Below are 23,574 nucleotides of genomic sequence, written 5' to 3' on the forward strand. Positions count from 1 at the left end.
AAAGTTGGATATATGCAATCTAAATGTATAAAGTGATTGTTTATTGGTTAATACAGATAGAGAGGACTAAAAGCTACTAGGCTAAGCATTAACATGTTCGCCTTCCCCGGTAGGATACCAGATGAGTCTTTGTTGGCCAGGCTGTCATATGTCAAGAAGGAAGGGTTGGCCTCCACTGCTTCCTGCAATAGATCCCCATTGTTGCTGCATTGTCATCTTCTGACACCTTGCTATTTCCCTCTAGGATTTTATAATTTTTCACGTTGGTGTTTTCCTTGTCAATGTCACCTCAATAACCCTACTTTTGACTGGTTTTGCCTTATCTTGTCTGGCTCTACTGCACAGACTTTCTCACAGCCCCTTCTCCCAGTTCAGCAATTTCCTTGGTTACACAGCTGGCCATCTCAGGACTAGGCTGTGGAGCGCAGACAGCCAAAACTGAGGTGTGACAGTGAAGAGAGGGAGATCAGTCAGCAGAGATCTGATTAATATAGTCAGTTATCAGAGGGCAACGGAATCACTAGAAGGTAGACTTTTGGTCAGCAGAGCCACTCTCTAGGCGCTCTTGACTTGTGATTAGGACCTTAGTCCATTTGACTTGTGGTACTACTTAAGATGCCCTAGGCACTCTACCTGGCCTTCTACTACTGCCTCGCTCAGAATGGCATACCGGTGCCCCTTAGCTCTCCTGTGCCATACCTTTCTGCTCCACATGGGATCTCCTAGGATCTCTCAAATGGCTTAAGATGCCTGTGTGTGTGCATTTGAATCAAGCCTCAGATTTCCACTGACCATCTGAGAAATTCCTGAGTGTCCAAGATATTTACACAGGTGGATATGACTGATGACTCAATATATCTTGGTTAATGACACAGTAAGTTTTAAGTCTCTTCATATTGACTGTGAAACACCTTTTGAATGTTTAAAATAAAAGCCTGATCATAAATCCTTTATTCACATTGCTGAGTTGGTAGCAGTTGCATGCAAGTAGTTGTATGCAAGTAGCTACATGCAGGTAATTCACCTTTGAGTCTTGAGTAATTTTTTTGAAATGGTTAGGGTGGAAAGACTGCTCGATAGCAATGGATGTAATCCTTACTGCTTTTCTTCTGGCTACTGTGCCATTGCAAAGACAGATGTTCCCTTCACAGAAGGAAGCTTATGAGAACAAATTAAGGGGAAGGCGAACTGGGAACAATTCACACAATGAAAACAAAAGAAAAGCAGCTCCCCACTTAATCTTGGACCTGAAGCCCTGAAGCAGGAAGATTATGAAAAACTGGTTATGCAGAAGGAGAAAAAGGCTATGCCTGGCATTTTCTCCCTAAACAGTGGTATAGGAGCAAACTAATTTTAGATGGGAGCTGTTCTTAATTACTCCCTGCAGTTTGCAGGGTACAGAACATGCGCCAGAGATAATTTTTGCCATTATCTGCATCTGCTAAAGATGTACTAACTAGATCATTGAAATCACGAGTCATGAACAGCTGTCATTCAAATAGTAGCTTGCAGCTTTGAGATATAGCTTTGCAGGTTTATTCTGAGCAAGGTAACCATTTGAACTATTACAGCTATGATGCCATGGGGGAAGTGAATGAAGTAATTGATGTGATTCTTCTCATTCTTCAGAAAAAGAAGAGAAGACAAAAACAGTATATCTTCATTTTGACTTCTTACAATGCAAATTACTGTAAGATACTCCACAAACTCTGCCTCGGTGAGCCTCATCAGACATTTGCTTGCTTGGGAAGTTATAGTCACCTGTAGACTTCTCTCCTCATTCCCTTTCCCCCATTTCTGAAATAACACCAATTAAAATTCAGTTGGCAAGGCCAACAGTTTTGTGAGACAATTGCTTTAGAATTAAAAGACAGAAAGACAGCAGTCTCTTCCCTGAGCAGAAGTACAATGCATCTGAGAGAGGTGAGGAGGAGGCAAACTCGATGAATCCAGATTTACCAGGTCTAACTTTGCATAAAGGATTTTAAAAGCTGAGACCACACTATTATACATATATAATGAACACAACACTGATTTATATTCTGGATGAGTCATATCTATTACCACTGATAACACAGGCATATTATGTTCTTGAATATATATATATTATATTCCTTAATTCCATTAGAGTTTAATTCTGTCACCAGCTGTCTGTATTGAAAGGGTAACATTACAAATGAAGCAATCTGGCCTATATTTTGTGAATCTCTGCTAGCAGGGAATGGGTGCTTTGTATAAGGAACTGCTGTGTGACTTACTATCATAAGCATTTGTGATCTCAAACCTTCTTTGGAGGAAATGACTTGTAGCTGAGTTTATGAGATCAAAGCTTACAAAAAGGCACTCTGAACTGGCTTTAGGTAACCACCTAATGTATTATGTGCACCTTTGCACACAATCTTACCTGCCCATACAATCRTATTACCTGCACAATGAAATAAATAGTAATTTAATTTTACTTAGTTTAATTCCCCAAGATCTGCAAGAATACACAGTAATGCATCAAACCAAAAATTGAATTGGTCTTGACATTTTCTTTTTTTCCTTATCAGGAATAATGGACTGGATCCAAAAGACCATGGACGGAGTTTAAGTGCCTAAGTCCCAGTCCTCAGTAAAAACCTTGGAGAGGATTTTGGAGCACAGAGTTCCTCCCAGGGAAGGAGGCCCTTTCTGCTACCACATGACACAGCCTTGCCTTTTCCTTCTCTAGCCTCAGTGGGTCTCAGTCCTGGCCTCAAAGTGGCATAACTCTCACAAGCAGCACAGCTGATAGTGGTGGGCAGGTTGGATTTGAAGGGCTTTGAGAAGGGCTTTGACTCCTATGCAGTTTTCTGGGCAACTCCTTTTAGCCCAGGCCATTTTAGGGGTTGTCACTGGCTTCCCCACTGGTTGTTTTTCTGCATACCGAGAAGCCACCTCGAGATGGGTGAATTGCAGTATCATGCAGGTGTCCTGCCTCCAAGAGAAAGGAGAGATTTCAGAAATAACTCCGTCCTCAGTGGTTGGAGTCCATTCCCCCAGGTCAGCACGCTGAACTTCATGATTCTCTTTCCTATTTGCTGAGTTCTCTTGGCTGTTCAACACTACTTCAGCAATGACAAAAGTCTTACTGTCAAAAATAAGAGGCTCTATCTATTGACTTATGTTTGCAATTCTTTTAAACTGAGGAGAAATACATGATATGTTTGTATCAGATATAGAGAGATATTTTGCACAGAGAGGTTGTGGAGTCTCCTTCTCTGGAGATCTTCAACGCCCACCTGGATGCAACCCTGTCTAACATGCATGTGACCCTGCTGAGCAGGGAGGTTGGACTAGATGATCTCCAGAGGTCCCTTCCAACCTTACTGATTCTATGATTCTATGATATATGTGATAAAGCTGTCTATACATCCGATATATACCTATGACTATCTATAAGTCAGCCTCAGCTTGCTTTATAGCTAATCGAGAGAAACATGAACTTCTAAAGTATGATTCATCTGATCTATATTTAAGATCTATTTCAGATAAAATGAAATGTGCCATAAAAGTGACTCTTTCCCTCCATTAGCTGTAAAGGGAGCCTCTGGTAACCAGCTCAGACATCTATATCCATAGTCTACAATAGGCCAGGGGAATTCTGCCTATACATTTACTTTATTTCAGTAGAAAGAGCTGCAAGAAGACTTACACATTTTATCAGAACTTATCATCCAGTCATTAATGTTTACAATATTTTTTTGCAATAGAGAGGCCTATATGCTCTTTTGCTTTGAAGCTGGGTAGGCAAATGAGGATTTCTATTTTAATCTAACAGAAAAAAAAATCAGTGCACCACAACTGCAGAAAAATACTTAGAAATATGAGCAAAATAATCTTCTCAGAAACTGGAAATTAAAAAAAAGTAATTTGATTATTTAAAATAATATTAGAGTTTTTTTCCATCAAACTGAAGCCTTACTTTAATGTAATGTATTAAAGCCAAACATTTTTTAATATTTGGAATTGTCAGAATTGATTATTCTCACTGCAACCAATGTGGCAAAGTTGAATAAAATCTTTCTGCAAGGATTTTATGAGACATGAAATAAGCAAATCTTTATCATAGTATTGTTCAGACTGAAACTTTCAGTTTCTAATGCTTCAGCTGAGCATGTTCAATTTTTCAACAAGTTAGATCATATGACAGGATACACAAGCTACATGAAGTGCTGCCAACATGTGGGATTTGACTGCAATTTTGCTACTAAATTTGGCATTTTGCTTTTTAAAAAAACAAGTTGCTAGAACAAAATGGCCTCTGCGTACATAAACCCAAACAAAAGACAAATGAAAACACAAATCCAAAAGGATTAGAGCGTTTTTGATCACATGAAGGAGGAGGAGGGAAGCTGACTTTTCACCCTGGCAACACTGACTGTGGCTCCTACTGCAAGAGCTCTGCGGCGTCTGGTTTGAGTCTGTCACAAGCAGCTGGTGACATGTAGCAGTGTGGAATTAAACCCCAGGTTTCTAGCCCCACACTTAGTTACAAGATTACCTCCCAGGAATCAATGGTTTCAAAACTTTGTCATCTGTCGGCATTTCTCTCCTGGAGCCCTGACTTCTAACTGGATAATATGATGGATAATAAAATCGGTCTCTTCTCAGTAGCCCTGCACTGTATTTCATATGGTGAAATGTGAAATAGCACCAAAACAGGCCATGGTGTGGCTTAATTAAATGGAAAAAACTTCTACATCTTATCAGTGAATTTCTGTTATTTAAAATTTAAGTCTATTTAGTTTATTTTCAACGGTATTTGGCTTTCATGTAGTTACAGTGACTATGTATTTCTTTTCTTTTTTTAGTTAAAACACAAAGCTTCATATTAACTACAGGTGCTTCCTCCTTGAACTATATAAAATTACATTATAAGGGCTGCAAGGTTCATAGACCGGAGCCCAGAGGAGAAAGCTGAACTCGTTTTATATAACCTGTAACTAGTTCACAGTGAATATCACTCCCCTTGAATCATGCCATTATTTGCATTATCAGACCACTATGTGAAATATTTTCTATCAAAGTAGATTCCAGGGTTCTGTATGGAGAATTCCTGCATCCTGAATGCACAGTACTAGCTGCTCAGCTACTTTGGGGAAGGGCAGGCTCCAGTCCTGGCTGGTCCCAGAGCCCTTCTCCCACCGCTCAGCAAGATCCCTCAGGCAAATACAGAAGGATGGGACATACCTGTTAAGAATAAGCAAAACGCACTCAGGTTGTCAGATCAGCAAAAAAATCGTTAAGAAAAATGGCTGAAACGTGATCATGAGTTACCAGCCATTAAATATACTATGGGGCACTTCTGGTGTCAGAGGGAATCCCAAGGTTTGGCTCTGCTCCTGCACTGCTGCTGTATATTGATYATTAATGCTGTACATTGCACACGGAGTTTTGTCCTCTAAATAAAGGAGGGTAACTTTGCTCTTTGGAAAATTCAGTCACTTTTTAAGGTGGAATAAAGTTGGTTTTTTTTTTAATCTATTTTTGTTACCACAACATCACTACGTAATAGACCAGGAAAGGGAAGAGTTAGCCTTATTTTGAAATTCTGAGAACAAGAGGCAGTGGAAAAAGACTAAGTACTTTTGTTTACAACTGATTTTGTTGCTGTTAGACCGAAGCAGGAAACAGAACTGCGAATGGAAACAGGAAGAAAAATATTTTTATAATGACAATTAGAGAGAAAAGGATACAAAAGTAACCTAGACAAAATTAAGGGGACTTCATGAGCCAGGAGSGAGTGTTTCAAGCTCATGCAGCTGCGGACAAGAACACCCCACGCGTTCCCACTTGGGGCTTGTGATGAATTAAAGGGAACTCGAGGCTGCTGAGAACAGGGCCGGGGGCAACTGTCAGTACGTTACGTGCCCCCTCGGCTCCGTAGTGTCCACGGCGCTGGGTGCCTCGGGCAGAGGGGCCTGGGCAAAGGGCGGCTGTGCGCGGAGCCCGGGTTCTGCTGCCAATTCTCGCCGAGCCGAGCAGCGGTGCGARGGGGCGGCACCACCCGCACCTCAGGGCCCCGCTCGCTCTTTCGGGGGGCCCTGGGGCTCGGGGGGTCTGCAAGTCCCTCAGCTTTGGGGGAGCGGCGCCGGGCGCGGCGGGGCTCCGGGGCGGCGCCGGCGCCGCAGGTGCCTCCCTCCGCGGTGCCCGCCGCTGCCACGTCAGGGGAGCTTCCCGCGGCGAGGCGGGCCCGCGCCGGGCCTTCCTCCTCCTCCTCCTCTTCCTCCCGCCCCGCCGCTGCCGGCGCCGGCAGCGGAGACGTTGCCGAGGGAGGCGCCCGCCGCCATGGAGGCCCGCTACAACCTCAGGAGCCCGGGTAGGCCGCGGCGGGGCCGGGGCGGCTGCAGCGGTGGCGGGGCCGGCGGCGGCCCGGGGTGGCCGGGCGCAGAAGCGCCCCGCCCAGGCCGTGCCGGCGCGGGGGTCCCTTCCCCGGGGGCACGGGCGCGAGGCGGCCTTGCCCTGCAGGAGCTCGCGGTGCCGGCGCGGCCCCGCGGGCCGCCCCGCGCCGTTCCTGCCTCCGCCGAAGGGGGCGGAGAAGGTCTCGGAGCGGGAGCGGCCGCTCCAGGCGCGGCCCGGAGCCGGGAGGGGAAGCTGCTCCGGCCTCCCGGGCCCCGCGCGGCTTCACTGGCGCAGGGGCCGCTCGCTGGCCCCGTGCCGAGCCTCAACGGTGTGGAAACCGCACGCTGCCGCTTCCGCCACGAGAACGGCGTCCAGCACCCGGCTCCGGAGGCGTGAGGGCCAGCGGGGCCGGAGCGCTCCCTGCCCTGCTCCCCAAGCCCGTCTGGGGAGGTAGCTGTCAGCAGCCGCGCTGTGCTGAAGCAGCGGCTTCGCTCTCCGGCCGTGCAGGAGCTGCGGGGAGCGCTAACGTTAGCATGACCTGTGCTCTGCAAGCGTAAATGAGCGGCTTATTTACAAAACATGCCTCACAGGGCTGACGAGGCCRTTGCTGAATTATGTTTTCTGCTCCCTCCTTCCCTTCCCATCCAAATTGCATGATATAAAGATAGCAAAGGATCACGAAGCAGATCATGTACTCTCTATGTTCCAAAATATCGGAACAAAAATATTTTTTGTAGACACGCTGGGTATGTTGCACGTGTGAACTTACCAGGGTGGCCTACAAACCTGCTCACTGGTTGTGGTTGGCCACGTCACTGGAAATAGTGGTGGTAGGTTCTGCATGACCTGCCCATGAGGCCTGGGTGGAGAGGGCAAGTATGTGTGGGTTAACTTAGTGCTGTTCTTCCCGCGTGTCCTTTCTAGCCCTGCGTGTTTTTAAGAGAAAATTATCTTTCCTGAAATTGGCTTTCAGCACCATGTGCTGTTCCATAGCAAAAAAAAAAAAAAAAAAAAAAAAAAAAAAAAAAAAAAAAAAAAAAAAAAAAAAAAAAAAAGGGAAGAGAGATTAATTCAGTGGATATGTATTACACTCCCAAATTAAATGGGCTGTATAGCATATTAATAAATTTTAAATCTTTGCTTTGTGTGGATATTGAAAAGTCTATAAAAAGTTTGGCTTGATTTAAATCACTCATTTCAACAGTCAAATCAATAGGCATGAAATATTTAAATTGGCCCTTTTTGACTATCTTTCTTTAAGAAGATTGTTTCTTCACAGCAGTTGTTATTGATTAAAATAACTTTTTTCTTTTCCTGCTAAGAAGAGCCATTRCACTTAGCCTGGCACTTCTTTTTGCTAACCAGGTAGATATGCATATATAACTATTTAGTATTTCAGTATATGTCTTATGAATTTCTGTTTTGTTATGGTTGAATGTGTAGTTTAACAGTGATACTTTACACTTGCTGTTCGACTAAAGACTGAAAATAGAAATGTAGAATTTTCTAATTTTAAGGTAGTTTTAGCTTGTGCAGATATACTGAAATGCGTAAGAACAAATACACCATATTTACTGTTTCAGATAGTTATCGGTCATCTGCAGATTAAATTGTTTTTGGTAACTGAGCTGTTTAGGATTTTTAGAAATAGCAGCTGTCCTTGTGCCTGTTTTTGTTGTTGTTCTGATGTTAATACAGGACAAACAAAGCTTCTAATCTTTATTTTGAAGTCATAAAATCATAGAATCAGTAAGGTTGGAAGGGACCTCTGGAGATCATCTAGTCCAACCCCCTGCTCAGCAGGGTCACCTAGAGCATGTTAGACAGGGTTGCATCCAGGCAGGCCTTGAAGATCTCCAGAGAAGGAGACTCYACAACCTCTCTGGGCAACCTGTGCCAGTGCTCCGTCACTCTCACAGGGAAGAAATTCCCCCTCACGCTCAGGCGGAACTTCCTGTGCTTCAGTTTTGCCCATTGCCTCTTGTCCTGTCACACGGGACAACTGAAAAGAGTTTGTCCCYGTCCCCTTGACACCCTCCCTTCAGGTAGTGGTACACATTGATAAGATCCCCCCTCAGTCTTCTCTTCCCCAGGCTGAAGAGGCCCAGCTCTYGCAGCCGTTCCTCATAGGGCAGCTGCTCCAGCCCTCTGATCATCTTYGGAGCCCTACACTGGCCTCTCTCCAGTAGCTCCATGTCTCTGTTGTAGTGGGGAGCCCAGAACTGGACACAGTACTCGAGATGAGGCCTCATTGGGGCTGAGTAGAGGGGCAGGATCACCTCCCTCCACCTGCTGGCAACACTCTTCCTAATGCACAGAGGGTACCATTGGCCTTCCTAGCCACAAGGGCACATTGCTGGCTCATGGTCAACTTGTCATCCACCAGCACTCCCAGGTCCTTCTCTGCAGAGCTGCTCTCCAGAAGGTCAGCCCCCAGCTTGTATTGCTGCATGGGGTTATTTTTCCCTAGGTGCAGAACTCTGCACTTGCCCTTGTTGAACCTCATGAGGTTCCTCTCCGCTCAGCTCTCCAGCCTGTCCAGGTCCAGGTCATTCAGAGAATGGCAGCACAGCCCTCAGGTGTGTCAACCACTCCTCCCAGCTTGGTATCATCAGCYGAGTTGCTGAGGAGGCACTCTGTCCCCTCATCCAGGTTGTCGATGAAGAAGTTGAACAGGATGGGACCCAGTAGTGAGCCCTGGGGGACACCACTAGCCACAGGCCTCCAACTAGACTCCACGCCACTGATGACCCTCTGAGCTCTTCCTTTCAGCCAGTTCTCAATCCACCTCACTGTCCGCTCATCTAACCCACACTTCCTGAGCTTATCTAGGAGGATGTTATGGGAGAGAGTGTCAGAGGCCTTGCTGAAGTCAAGGTACACAACATCCACTGCTCTCCCCTCATCCACCCAGCCAGTCATTCCATCCTAAGAGGCTATCAGATTGGTTAAGCAGGATTTCCCCTTGGTGAAGCCATGCTGACTACCGCCGATCACCTGTTTTTCCTCTGGAGATGACATCCAGGATGAGCTGTTCCATCACCTTGCAGGGATGGAGGTGAGGCTGACCGGGCTGTAGTTGCCTGTGTCCTGCTTCTTGCCCTTTTTGAAGACTGGAGTGACTCTGGCTTTCTTCCAGTCCTCAGGCACCTCTCCAGTTCTCCATGACTTTTCGAATATGATGGAGAGCGGCCTGGGAACAACATCTGCCAGCTCCCTCAGTACCTGTGGGTGCGTCCCACCCAGGCCCATGGATTTGTGGATGTCTAGGCTGCCCAGAAGGTCTCTAGTCCTTTCCTCCTCAACCAAAGGAAAATCTTCCCTTCTCCAGACTTTCTCCCTCACGTCCAGGTTCCGGGATTCCTGGGGGCTGCCCTTAGCAGTGAAGACTGAAGCAAAGAAGGCATTCAGTAATTCTGCCTTCTCTGTATCCCTTGTCACCAGGGCCCCTGCCCCATTCAGTAGGGGGCCCACATTTTCCCTAGTCCTCCTCTTGCTGCTGGTGTATTTGAAGAAGCCCTTCCTGTTGTCCTTAACATCCCTTGCCACACTCAATTCCAGCTGGGCCTTAGCCGTCCTCGCTGCATCTCTACATACTCTGACTGCATTCCTATAGTTCTCCCAAGTAGCCTGTCCCCTCTTCCACATTTTGTGTATTTTCTTCTTCTGTCTGAATTTGGCCAAGAGCTCCTTGCTCACCCATTCAGGTCTCCTGCCCCTTTTGCTGCACTTCTTACTCATAGGGATGCACTGCTCTTGAGCTTGGAGGAAGTGATATTTGAATAGTAGCCAGCTCCCCTGGACCCCCCTTCCTTCTAGGGCCTTAACCCATGAGACTCCACCAATTAGGTCTCTGAAGAGCCCAAAGTCTGCTCTCCTGAAGTCCAGGGTTGCAATTCTGCTTGTTGCCTTACTTCTTTCCTGCAGGATCTTGAACTCCACCATCTCGTGGTCACTGCAGCGAAGGCTGCCCCAACCTTCACATCTCTAACCAGTCCCTCTCTGTTGGTAAGGACAAGGTCCAGCAGGACACCCTTTCTCATAGGCTCCTCCACCATTTGGGACAAGAAGTTGGTAAGGACAAGGTCCAGCAGGACACCCTTTCTCATAGGCTCCTCCACCATTTGTGACAAGAAGTTATCACCAATGCATTGCAGGAGCCTCCTGGACTGCTTGTGCCTTGCTGTGTAGTCCCTCCAGCAGAGGGTGGTTGAAGTCCCCCATGAGAACCAGGGCCTGTGATCGTGAGGCTACGTCCAGCTGCCTATAGAAGGCCTCATCAACTTTCTCTTCCTGGTCAGGTGGCCTGTAGTAGACACCCACAACAGTGTCCCCCATGCCGGCCTACCCTTTGATCTTTACCCATAAGCTCTTGACTGCCTCCTCCGCTGCTGCCCCTAGGCAGAGCTCGATGCATTCCAGTTGCTCTCTCACATAAAGAGCAACTCCACCACCTCGCCTTCGTGGCCTGTCTTTCAGGTCAGGTTTTGGAATTTTGAATGCACTATTTCAATATAAAGTGAAGAGAATAATCGTTGTATACTTGCACAGGAGGCTTCTGCTGTTTGATACTGCTTTCAGACTTCAGCAGGTCTGATGCTTGTATAATGCAAACATGCATGATGTTCCAAGTGCTTGGCTGGTGACTTCCATCAGTTCAGTAGCTTTAAAGAGAGTAAATACTATTTATTATTTTTAGTGCAATATTTTATAGTACCTTCAGGCTTTATCAAAAATAGCTTAAAATATTAAAGACTGAACATGAGTTCAAAGAAAAACACTTTTTAAATAAGAGTTTTTTGCTAAAAGAAACCTGCAGTTCTAATTGATCTTCATCTTAAGCCAAGTTTCGCTCTAAAGCTGTGACACACGCTGAAGTGCTTCTGTCATATGGTTATGTGAATCATAGTATTACAAGTAGGTGTACCAGATTGGATTCATGAATGAGAATCAGCTAGGCTCTCTAGTGTCATTCATTTTTTGTTCTGTTGAATAGATCACATTTGTGGCAATATTGCTACACAGATTTGTCCTGCCACTAATTGCTGCTAGTCAGAATGTTCATCTTCCTGATCACAGGTTCTCTGATTCATGCTAATAGTATTAATTGCCTTTTAAATGTTCACCCTGACATATTTAAAAGACAGTAACTGTCTACAGCACAAAATACTTTATTAAGTTGTGCATAGTTAAATGTCATGGACGTTCTGGTTCTGGGCTTGGAGAGCGTTGTGTGCTAAGCTGCTACTCACTTCTGTCGTTCATGCTCTARAGGAACAAGGACTGTAGGGGCACTCACCTAAAACTGTCTCCTCAAACAATCTATGAATATACTTTTTTTTAGTGGTCTTTTGGGGAAGAAATAATAATCTTTGTAAGGGAGGAAATTTTATACTATACGCTTCAGACTTTTTTTGTATTGCCTTTATGAGACAAAGGTTTTCAAGCTGTTGCTTTGTATTTTTGTTTCTATTTTTGGTACTTCTAAAAGGTCAAGGTATTTTCTSTCTTAAGATTTCAAAATGGATTAGTCAGTGTGTACCAGCCTGCTACCATATGGCTGATAAACCTCTTCCATCAGTATTAAAGCTCTGCTGACTAAAGCTTCATCCTCTTCGTGCTTCAGGAACCTCCCTGTTTCTGAAATTTGTAAGACAGCTACTTGGACTAATCTCTCTACTTTTTTTTTTCCAAGTGCTGTGACCCTTAGCCTGCTGCAAGATCAAACACCAAATCTTGTAGTCACTGTTTTGTAGTGACAGGATTCATCAGTCTCATCTTCTGTGTTGGGTGTTAGCAGTCCTCTGAGCAGTTACTAGCACATTTGAAGAATTATGGCACTTATATGTATGAGGTATAATTCTCTGTATCAAAGAACTATAGTGAAAGTATTGCATAAATATCCATAAAGAAATATCCAGTCTGATAAGACTATTTGCTCTAATTATTCTTTTCTTGCTTGCTCGTTTGGTGACCTTGTCACTTCAAGTGATTTTTTTGACTTAAGATGTTGAAGCTTATTGAATGTTGTCTTACGAGAAATCCTTTGTACTTTAAATGCAAATTTAATCCTGACTCTTTTTTGCTGTGATTCAGACTTTGTGCAATTAAAAGATTGATTTCACCGGTGTTTTTTTTTTTCCCTCTGAAATTAATTTTACTTTGCCTTTAATAACCTGCACTTTCTTTTGAATGCAAATACTGAATGTTTGAGTAAGTGGGTTCAAAGGTATGTCAGGTTGCTGTGCAAATTGATGCTGGTGATTCAGTAGGTGGCACTGTTTACTTTGACCTCTCAAGTCACTTGGCACTTGGTGACTGGCCAGGGGACAAAGACACTGTTGGCTCTGCAGTCAGGTATTGGGGGGAAGGAGGTCCTAATCAGTCACAGCTGATTTTAAAAGGACTTTCCCAAAATGTCAGCCGTGACATTGAGTATAGTCTAATTTAAGAGACCTAATTCTTCCCTAAAATTTATTGTGAGATTTTAATGAAGTACAATACTCTCTTTATTTTTCTAATTGTAGATAGTAGTATCATTRAGAGGTAAGCAGGAAATTAAGATAGACCTATGTTTTACTAATATGTTAAGTGGACTAAGTAGTTAAAGATTCTCTGGAAGAGTGTTACATAAATGCTATACTAATCTAATTTAATTGGAGAACTTGGGCAGATTTGATAAGTAAACTGCATCTTTAGCTATGCTGTCTTAGTCAACAGAGTCATGAGAAGAATGACTACATTTTCTGTATTTCCTCTAAGTAGATCTCTAAATCTTGTTTGAAATGGAAACATTTTATTTATAGCAGTCAAAAAATAGAAAGTCTTTGCAKCAGTAAAATATGTCAGTTTGTTTTATTTCTTCTTTTCTAGATCTGATAAGTCAACTTGAAAGATTAAAGKATCTTTAGCTTTATACCAGCTATTTTGGACTCCTTTATTTGCTAATTTTTATTGTGTATTTTTTTTTCAAAGGGAAGAACTGAAAACTGATAGAATGAAATTGTTGCTATCCATTGAGAAAGATACTACACACAGAACCCTGATCACTTAAATATAAGTTTGTTTCACTGAGGATCCTGTAATCACTTTTACATGCACACAAGGATTTCTTGTTAGCTGCAGGGGTTAAGCTTTGCTGAAGCCAGGCCTAACTATCCCTGTGCTTTGTAGCTGCAGTTTGACCCGAGTTTGACCCGAGTGCCACCCCACTCAACCTTACCTCTCCGCTCACCCACATCTGTTTCTTTTTATCGAGTTCTCATACCTGATTGCTAGTGTTTTTTGTAGATACTATAACAGATCTTTAGGAAGCTTGTAATGGTGTCAGAGTCCTTGTTTTCAAAAGACTCACCACTCTGTTATACTGAAATAAATCCTGTTGCGTGTTACACTAGTATAATCCAGTAACCCTGGTCAGCTTATTTGATTGGCATGTGTACAGTTTACAGATTTATAAAAATGAACTACAATCTCTCCTKGTTAATACTTTAGACTAATAAAACAGACTTCCACAAGGCTAAAAATAACTACTTTAAAAGAAAGCAGTTATTTTATTTTCAMAATAATGGACTTTTTAAAGAGAGCRTATAATACTGTAGTGAAATGAGCACTCTTGATGTTCAACTCCTGTCATCCCTTTAACCAGTGATATTTACATTTATAAAATTGTTCACTTCCATTTTCTGTATATGAAACGTTTTCCTTGGCGGTGACATGTAGACTACACTAAGTGGTCAGAATAGCAGAAATGCTTGAACGTGATGACTTCGGGATGGGTCCAAGAGAAGGAGTTGTGTTGAACAGGAATTACAAGATAGGTTAACCTAGATATAATAACAAGAAGAGGAGATGTAGAAAGGAGATGTAGAAGATATAGAGGGTACTGCATGTTTTGAAATGKAAGAAGATTGGAGAGGGTAACTACAGCCCATCTTGAATTTTAAGATAGATCAAAACCTGTGTGTCCATGCTCAGTAGCTGGTTTGAAGTGCAAAGGCCTGGGTATTTTTTTCTGGCTGGGCATATATGTTTTCAAATAATCTAATATAAAGGATRCTGCATCTCCCTGTGCTTGCCAGTGTATTGGTTTTCCTCAACTCTTATTATGACCTCCTTTGGAACAAGTAAGGGAGTAGTCATGTAATACTCCCATGAGGTGTCAGGATAAGGATGTTTAGGATGTACAGGATGTCTTTCATGATCAAGTGTTGGGGGGTAGATCTTGTACCTCTTGTATTTAAACACTGAAACTCTGTTAAATCACGTTTATCATTTTCCTCATATCTTTAGTGCAATTAATAATTTAACATCATTTTAATTCTAGTATTCAGACATTCTTTTGAGAAACTCTGTTACCATGGARCATATTTTCCATAACTTTGTGTTTGTATGACTCATTTAAATCATTTATTCAGTGTGAGTAATTTATGTTTTGTCTTGGATTATTAACTCATGAAGAAGCTATGATRTGCTGAAAAAGATGAGTTAGCTGAAAGGAACCCTTCAAGAAAWGCTTATTATTTTTTATGCAGTGTGTATTAATTTATTTCTTTATTTTCCTGTCCCAATTTTTCTGTTTTTCAGCTGTCAAACGTTTAATGAAAGAAGCTGCAGAATTGAAGGATCCAACAGATCATTACCATGCACAACCTTTGGAGGTTTGTTTCTCTGTATTAGTTTGCAGGATCTTGTCATTAGCCTGTGTAATAGATGCTGTCAATTCTCTATGTGCGTATGTATTAAAAACTTACTTGTATTTTTAGATACTAGTGCACCTTCTTAAAATTAATTCCATTCTTTTGGTATTTTTTCKTATGCTGCAAATCAATGGCAAAATTCCACATTTAATGATATCAGGTTCTTAATGAAAGTACATAATAGTAATGGTTTAAATTGCATCTGAGCAGTTTTGTCACATGGGTGTAATGTGTTTATTTTTGCCACACCCTTGCCCCTGAGACTCTGAGACTACATAAACATATTTTGTTTTAAATTGAGCTTTATATGCCACAAACTGACATCTGGTTYGGTTACTGAGTTGCTCAACAAAACTCTTAAAACTAGATGATCTACATGGGCTCCCTATTTTGCATATAAAAAAGCTACATGAAAGACCTTTAAATGAGTGCAGGTCTGCCCTGGATACGTTGATATGTAAGAAAGAACACTTAGTTTCCACCAYAGGCATTTCTTGAAGTCTTCTAAATTGTTAAGCTTCTGGGCTGAGAGAACTGTGAAATTATGGTAGCTAGAAGTTTAAAAGGAAATCTATTCTGATTCTACTAAAATGTTAGAAAGGTAAGGTCTTGTGATACTCACTTTGGGGATTTGATTTAGCTGTTTATAGAAATGCGTAGCATACAACATACTTASAGCAAGGTACACGTTTCTTGGTGCTATAAAATATACTTTATTATTGACCTTGTGTGTGTCCTGTTTTTTTCCTGCCAGCCTCTTCCTGAGGTGAAATGTAACATTTAATTCATGCTGTCAGTTAATAATAGTTTACACAAAGTTCTTATTTCAGGATAAGAGCAGTGACTCACTGGGAAGAGAGCAGTGAGAGACAGATGAAAAGACAGGCTGGAAATGTTGACAGTTCCCTTCTGTCCTTGAAAAAAWTTTRACTAGATGGGTTGTCACAGCCCTGMAGTACCAACATGCAGCATTAGTCATGATGTCTCCTTCACTGACAAGCCACACTGGACTCCTGTGATAACTATAGGAGTTTGTTTRTGAGTTGTGGGTGTCAGGAGGTCTGATACAGAAAGCTAAACGCAGACTCCTAAAGAAATASTACTTAAGGAGAAGTTAATTACATGTCCAATGAAAATTTCAAACTGTACCTACTATGCAGTAAGGCAAGATAGCTTTTTCAAAATTCTTCATGGAAAAATGAAAGCGAATGGGAGTTCTCGGGGGCCAGAGTCAAAGCCCTCCACCGGGTAAAGCGTTGCGTTGGGCATAGAGGCATCTTTAAGAAGGGAGGCTCTCATTCGTGTTCTTATTTGGGGTGGGCCTGTTTCCAGTTCTATAGAAATTCTTACTCACATGGGCAAAGACTCAGCTTTCCCTTAGCTGACCCTGAGTTTTCCATCTTTCAGGTAATAAAACTCTTGTCATAATTGGTACAACTCCTGTGAAAAGCTTGAGTGATAAATCTGAATTTTCCAGAAAAGTCATTTTGTAAGATAATTACCAGAAGCTGTAATATTTCATTCTTTTAGTCAGAACCTTAGTACAGTGTTGATAGTCCTGTTCTCCATTTGATATTTTTTTTCTTTTAAAAACTTTATTTGGTGTTTCTTTAGCCTATTCTTGTTCCAAAAAGTGTTGATTAGGTAGGTATCTGTTTCTTTGACGCGCTCTTCTTTTTTTATGGGGGCATTTTAGGATAATCTTTTTGAATGGCACTTTACTGTTAGAGGCCCTCCAGATTCAGATTTTGATGGAGGAGTTTATCATGGGCGAATAGTGCTGCCACCTGAATATCCTATGAAACCACCAAGCATTATCTTGCTGACGGTAAGCATATTTACGAGTTACACTTTTTTATATAATCAATTTAGTCTTAGATATCTGAGAGATTCTTAGCATATAARGTATCATTATTTCTGTGAGAAAGTTGGCATAGTACAGTTAATGCTGCTAATTTAATATGAGAAGCTTTTCAAGGTAAATTTGGTATTCTGTAGTTATATAAAGATTTTCCCCTGTACATGGAAGTTTTCCCAAGGAGTAAGCACATTGGTGGTGTGAATGCAATAATCTTTCCCTTCCCTCTGTGGGCCTCTTCAGTCTCTGTGTTGGTATGTGTTTCAAGGTGAACCTGTGTCGTGGGGGAAAGGTCCACATTTCTATGTAGTTTCATAGAGCTACAGCTTTTCGAACTTCCTATATGTGGTTTGTGGATTACAGGAGCARCAGTGAAGCCACATGGTTGAACAACAATTAAAGAATTTATTTGAAATTTAATTATTAAATATTGTTTGCTTATTGATTTATCATTTTTTTTATACCTTCTACCAAAAAGCAGGAGTTAACTTAAAGTGCTTTGTATCTTCCTTCTTCCTTTTAAAGGCCAATGGCAGATTTGAAGTGGGGAAAAAAATTTGTTTAAGTATCTCAGGGCATCATCCTGAAACATGGCAGCCTTCATGGAGCAGTAAGTAACAATTTTTCAGAAAATGTTATCCCCACCAAGCAAGTAGATCTTTAAAATGAAAAATCTCACAAGCAAGGCTACTCACTGATATTTTTCTTGATAAGTAGACTAATGTTTAGCAAAACTTCTCTTGTGTCTCCCTGAACTCAAAGAAACCCTACAGTTACTGAAACTCTGATCTTTGAGAGGTGAGCAGGAAGAAAGAACTTTTTTATAGTTTTGTATGTGTAGTAGTTAAACTTCCTATTAATTTATTTCTAGTAAACTTCTATTGAAATGTTTATTGAAATTCCTTTTATTAAAAGCTGAAAGAAGAAAACAGAACAAAGCCCAGCTGAATTACAAGCTAATGATGCTATTATTAGAGATGCTTGATTRTTATAGCATTAGAAGAATAAATGGAACTTGCATTTACATTTTAATTCATTAGAGACCCTAACATTGAGTAAAAATACAGAATTCGGTTTCTGTTGTAGGTGTTCGACCACACACAAACATGCAAGTTTTCTTAGGGGCACATTTTTCCAGTTGGAAGCAGTATGTGTGAGAATCAATTGGAGATCTTATAGCAGGAAAAAGAGAATGGTTTCTGAAGGAGCAAAAAATATGGGAGAATATGGGAGAATTGGAGAAACAGAGTGATGAAAGAGGGATATAGGAAGATTAGGGGATGATATTAAATAAAGGTAAGGTGAAAGGTTTGAAAAACTGAGGGATGATGGTAAGCTATAATGATTGTATATCAAACTCAGAAAGGAGAATTTTCCAACCATTTAGTTTTTTTAATTGTTTTTATGTAAAATACTTTTAAATTCTATTGCTTTACTTCATTTTTTTCCTTGTAATCACTAAAATCAAGTTTGAATACCGATGGTGTTGAGTATGGTCAGCTTTTRAATCTGACACTGTTCTACGGCAAGTGAACACTGAAAACGAAAGACAACGCAGTCCTAGTTCAGAAACACTGTTTTTTTGTTTATTTATTTTTTGTAGRTGCCATTCCCATAGAGACTAGGAGAGTCATAAGATGTAGCCAAGGCAATATTTCCTTATGTGTGTATATGTAATTGTGATTTTTAGTTCATGAATTCTCTGTAGATATCAGTTGCATGTTTTAAATATGTTGATAAGATTAAAGTTTGATCAGGGCATTGTGCTAAACCAAGATTCCTGTTAGTGTTAAAATTCAGCATATTGTCCTGAAGGAGAGATGCAGATATGTATCATGTAGCTGGAGAAACCTTAGGAGTCTTCCAGCAGACCCCTTTTCRACTTTCCTAATGGCTTTTATTTTTAAAGAGCAAATTGACTTCTGAATAGAAGGGGTACRTATGCTATATCTATTTTGTGATACTTATTTGTACTTGTTGTTATTGTTTTTTTTACCAAATCTACTGGTAGAGTGCCTTGACTTCTTAAATTTCATTAGTGTATGTAAAGCAAAATTGAAGAACAGATGTTGGTCAAAAGAGATGTTTTATTTGACAGTTTTCTTATGAATTTAGAATGCCTCATGGATCTATCTCTTCCGCAATCCCCATTTTTWTGTACCATCTTTCTTCAGAATCACTTCTAAAGTCTTGATTTTACCAGATTGTTTAGGATTTAATAAACCATTTAATTTTATTCTGTTCTTCTCATTACAAATCTTGGCTAATATAAAAGAGCTAACCAAAATACCARGGCAGTATTAGTGTGTTATTGAGGAAAAAGAGGGACTTCAAGAAAGATTGATTTTAATTACTCAYATTTCTAACAGCATTGTTTTAATCAAATATGCTAATCTTTACATTGACATATTTTTGTGACAACTTAGCTTTCCTTCTCTGTGTTGGTTGATGGAAGATTAAGGCCTTACCTTTTGCTTATAATATGAAGTTAAAAAAAAAGAGTTACAAAAATCCAGTGCTGCTTGCATGAAATTGAAATTCAGACTTCTTTGGACAAAACTTCATTTTGTAAGCAAAACTCTGTTTGTTTTATCTTGAATGTAGAGCCAGATGAAATAGCAATTGTTTCCGTAACCTAGTTAGTATCTGTTTTCCAATTTTAGTAAGAACCGCTCTACTAGCCATTATTGGATTTATGCCAACTAAAGGTGAAGGAGCCATAGGATCTCTAGATTACACACCAGAAGAAAGAAGAGCTCTTGCGAAGAAGTAAGTATTAAGTTTGTTAATGTGGGTGACAACTTTGACTCTGATATTTTAGCATGTGTTGTGTTTGATAGTGCTTGTATGTGTATGTGTGAATCACGGAACAGTTGAGGTTGGAAGGGACCTCTGAAGACCATCTAGTCCAACTGACCTGGTCAAGCAGTGTAACCTAGAGYAGGTTGCCCAGGATTGTGTCCAGATGACTTTTACATCTCTCCAAGAAAGGAGACTCCACAACCTTTCTGAGGAACTTGTTGCAGTGCTCTGCAACCTCACAGTAAAAAAAGTTTCCATAGATAGAATCTCTTGCATTCCTTTTTGTGCTCATTGCCTCTTGTCTTGTTACTGGGCATCATTAAGAAGARTCTGGCCCCATCCTCTTTACATCCTCCCTTCAGATCATACGCATTGATAAATCCACCGTCAGTCTTGTCTTCTGCAGGCTGAACAGTCCCAGCACTTTCAGCCTTTCCTCATATGAAGGCTGAAGGTTGTACTAGATGATCTGCAGAGGTCCCTTCCAACCTCAACTATTCTGTGATTCTGTGGTTGTCCCTACACAAAAGCTTACACCAGTTTTCCCCCTCCCTTCATCCTCATCTAGGGARAAGATACTTGAAAGATCATATCCATATCTTATAAAGAAAGTTACTGTATTTTAAATTGTAGCTAATATCATATTTTGCAGGCAGATACGAGCTAGTTTAGCCTGTACTAATCAGAAGCTGTGAGTTTCCTATTAGCATGGCACTGAGTCAAAGCTAATAAGCCCTGCTGAGAGGTAGAGTTTACTGGGTTAGTCTTAATGTGCATTGCCAAAGCTRTGTGGTTTCTGGTTGGCTTGAAGAACTGCCTGCAGTGTACCCTGTAGGTAAGCTGTTACGTGTGCAGGAGAGTAAAGGTGCTCCAAAAAAGAAAGTGAAACTCCTGGATTTATGAAGTGCAAACTCCTAAGTCCAATTTTATACTTATAGTAGCAGAGTTAACTCTATATAATTTATGCTTTTAATTTACTACAAATGTAAAATAAGTTTTTAAACGTTAATAACTTTTTTAATACAATAACAGGTGATATCAGTAATACGTAAATCTGTCATTAATATTTTCCTAAATGACATTAGAGAACATGTGTTTGTAGTATAGCTAATCTGGACCTAATTTTTTCACAATAGTGTAAATTGGAGGCGAGGGGAAGTACTTTTAAGCTATCGGTCTTGACACCACTTGTCTTTCTGTGAATCGTTTTGCTAGTAGTTTGCTTAAACAAGCACACGGAAGTAGTACAAGAACATGGCATTCTGAGCTGTGTCGTTTGTGGCTAGATCACAAGACTTCTGTTGTGAAATATGTGGCACATCTATGAAGACAGCCCTCTTACCGTTAACGTCAGGAAGTGTGTCAAGCCAGGCAGACAAAGAGGCTAAAGAACTTGCCAGACAAATCAGCTTCAAGGTGGAGTAACTGAACTTTTTTCTCTCTTTCTTGTACAGAAATTGAAAAATTAGTAAATTGCAATAATGTTTCTAATTTCACAAACATTCATAATCAGTGTATGGGAACCTATTTTGGGGAGGATAGACTGTAGGAGGGTAATGGGACTGTATCTCTGAGAACATGCAAACTGATAAACTGTGCATCTCAATGCACAGTTCACATCTATCACAACTAACCAATGATTGATTAGTTATAGTGTCAGTGAATGACTCTTGCGATTAAAAAATGCCTAACTATGTTGCTTTTAATTCCATGTTTTCAGTCAAAAATAACTTGATGAAATTCTCCAGTCTTGGTATGATCATAATTATTTCAGGAAAGTTTGGGCAAAGCTAATTATTTTCTTTTTTCCTTTGTGATTTTTTTTCCTTTTGCCTTATGGAAGGAATAAAACATATTCATACAGAAAAATGATTGCAAATTCTTTTGAACTGCTCTGCAGCTGAAGATACTGAAAGTTGAACTCTGGTATGGAAATTGCTGTTAACCTAAAAATGTGTTCTCTAGCTTGTGTTTCAGTGAGAATAAGGTTTAGCCAAATATGCTAAGAAATTATGCTTAGATAAGCAAATATGCTTAGAAAATTGCATGTTTTGCATGCACAGTGTTATTTTTCACTGGGTTTTTCACTAAACTTGTAAATCAACCACTAAGGAAAACTGCTGTGCACGAAGGAAGGGATCTACAGTGAAATATATTATGACTATGTGTCACAGGTGCAGAATACATCCTCAATGAGGTCAGTGGAACTAGTTTTTTCCCTTGTATCACTAATGTTCTCCTAACACTGTCCTAAACACTGTGTCTGTATGTCACGAAAGTGAAGATTGCTTCGTACTGAGCATCACTGCCAGTTTTGCAAGACCTGTCTATTCCTTTGTGATCTTGCATCTATYTGCTGACATGATTGGGTCTCTTCGTAAAAATACTTATCATAAAAAGATCTTAAAACATTTTACAAAGCTGAGAAAATACAGGCACAGAATTTTAAAACGGAGCTACCCAGAGAAGTAATTTGGACTGATGCTTTTTTTCTTTTTTCTTTTCTTTTCTTTACATGCTGTAAAGGTTAAAATGCATAGCATTAGTTTTTACTTGAGAACTGCTGATCTTTGTCACAGAGATATCAGAAATATTAGAGTATACTTTTTAAAGGAATTTTCATACCTTTTTTTCAGCTTTGAAATGAAAAAGGGAAATCGGTCTCTTAAGAATATTGGTGCATTCTATTTATCTGTGTATTTAATGCCACATCTTAAGTGCAAGCACTCAGCATGGGAAGAATGAGCAAAAGCCCAGGTTATCACAGCCTTTAAAAATGTTTTTTTGCCCCCCCCCCCTCCCCCCCAAAAAAAAAGAAAGATCTGGTTGCTCCTTCCTTCCCTTTCTCAAATTAAGTTTCACTGATCATATTTTTTAAGTTTTCTACATTTCTACTTTGCTTGGCTTTTTATTGTTTACTTTATGKTAGGCTGAGGCATACGGTATATGTCTGTACTAAAATAATAGTATGAATTACTGTGAAGAAGTACCAAAGTCGCTAGTTTTTAATCATATGGATATTCTGTGCCAGCCTGTGAGGTAGGAATTAACAACAGATTGCCAAGTGAGTATGGAATTTGGGAGGGCTTCTCTAGTAGAAAATGTATTTGCAATCTCTGTTACCTTGATCCTCATGGAAGTGGCTTCTTTTAGCTGCTTCTAGGTGGTCCTGGGATTATAAGAAATTCTTTTTGGCCAGCCTTAAGCAAAATGGTAACTTTTAAATAACTGCCTGTGTTTGGTATTGAGAAAGGAACATGAAATTAAAAAAAAAAAAGGTTTCCAAATTACAATTTTTCTKCTTCTGTAAGCTTTTGACTTCACTTTCCTATCTGTTTTAATAAAAAAAATAATTTTTCTAATCAGAATTATATTGATGTACAAATTATTTTGTGGATTTTAGGTGCTATATACCATAAATTATATTTCATTTTTTTTTAAAAAAAAAGAAAAATAGGAAAATATATAAAACTAACAGTATATACATTAGTGTAAAATAATATGATGCATCGACTTGTAGCCATTTTGTGCCACATACCCTGAAATGTATTTTGCGGTAGAATTAAGGCTCCCCYCCTTCTCATTATAACATTAAATATGTTGATTTTCTTTCTTTGAAGTCTGTTCTCTCTAGCTTTTCTGAAGCAAAGGTAAGGGTTGGAGGACAGAGAGACTGATTGAGAAAGATACTTCAGCTRTGGGAACTTTGGAGTACATGTTTTGAATCCTACTCTGAATGTTTCTAACTTAATGGTCAGGTGTTTCAAGACCACTTATTCATTTTAGCTTATGAAAATGCTATGCATTTATATAGTGTGCACACTTTCCGGAGAGTAATAGAAGAGATGA

The 23,574-nt window shown here is 40.5% G+C and overlaps 1 protein-coding gene across 1 annotated transcript in view; it reads left to right on the top strand.

Annotated features, from left to right (window-relative positions):
* The first annotated feature begins 6,261 nt into the window (after positions 1-6,261).
* UBE2J1 (ubiquitin conjugating enzyme E2 J1) overlaps positions 6,262-23,574 on the top strand; it is a 28,624-nt gene continuing 11,311 nt past the window's right edge. Inside the window, exons 1-6 of the mRNA XM_085318665.1 lie at positions 6,262-6,343; positions 14,953-15,026; positions 16,762-16,893; positions 17,449-17,533; positions 19,587-19,692; positions 21,012-21,141. Of these exons, the coding sequence (XP_085174791.1) occupies positions 6,313-6,343; positions 14,953-15,026; positions 16,762-16,893; positions 17,449-17,533; positions 19,587-19,692; positions 21,012-21,141 (558 nt within the window). The 5' untranslated portion in view covers positions 6,262-6,312. The remainder of the gene's footprint in view (positions 6,344-14,952; positions 15,027-16,761; positions 16,894-17,448; positions 17,534-19,586; positions 19,693-21,011; positions 21,142-23,574) is intronic.

Source organism: Rhea americana, unplaced genomic scaffold (genome assembly GCF_003343005.1).
Source record: "Rhea americana isolate MKP2758 unplaced genomic scaffold, rheAme1 scaffold_55, whole genome shotgun sequence".
NCBI lineage: Eukaryota > Metazoa > Chordata > Aves > Rheiformes > Rheidae > Rhea > Rhea americana.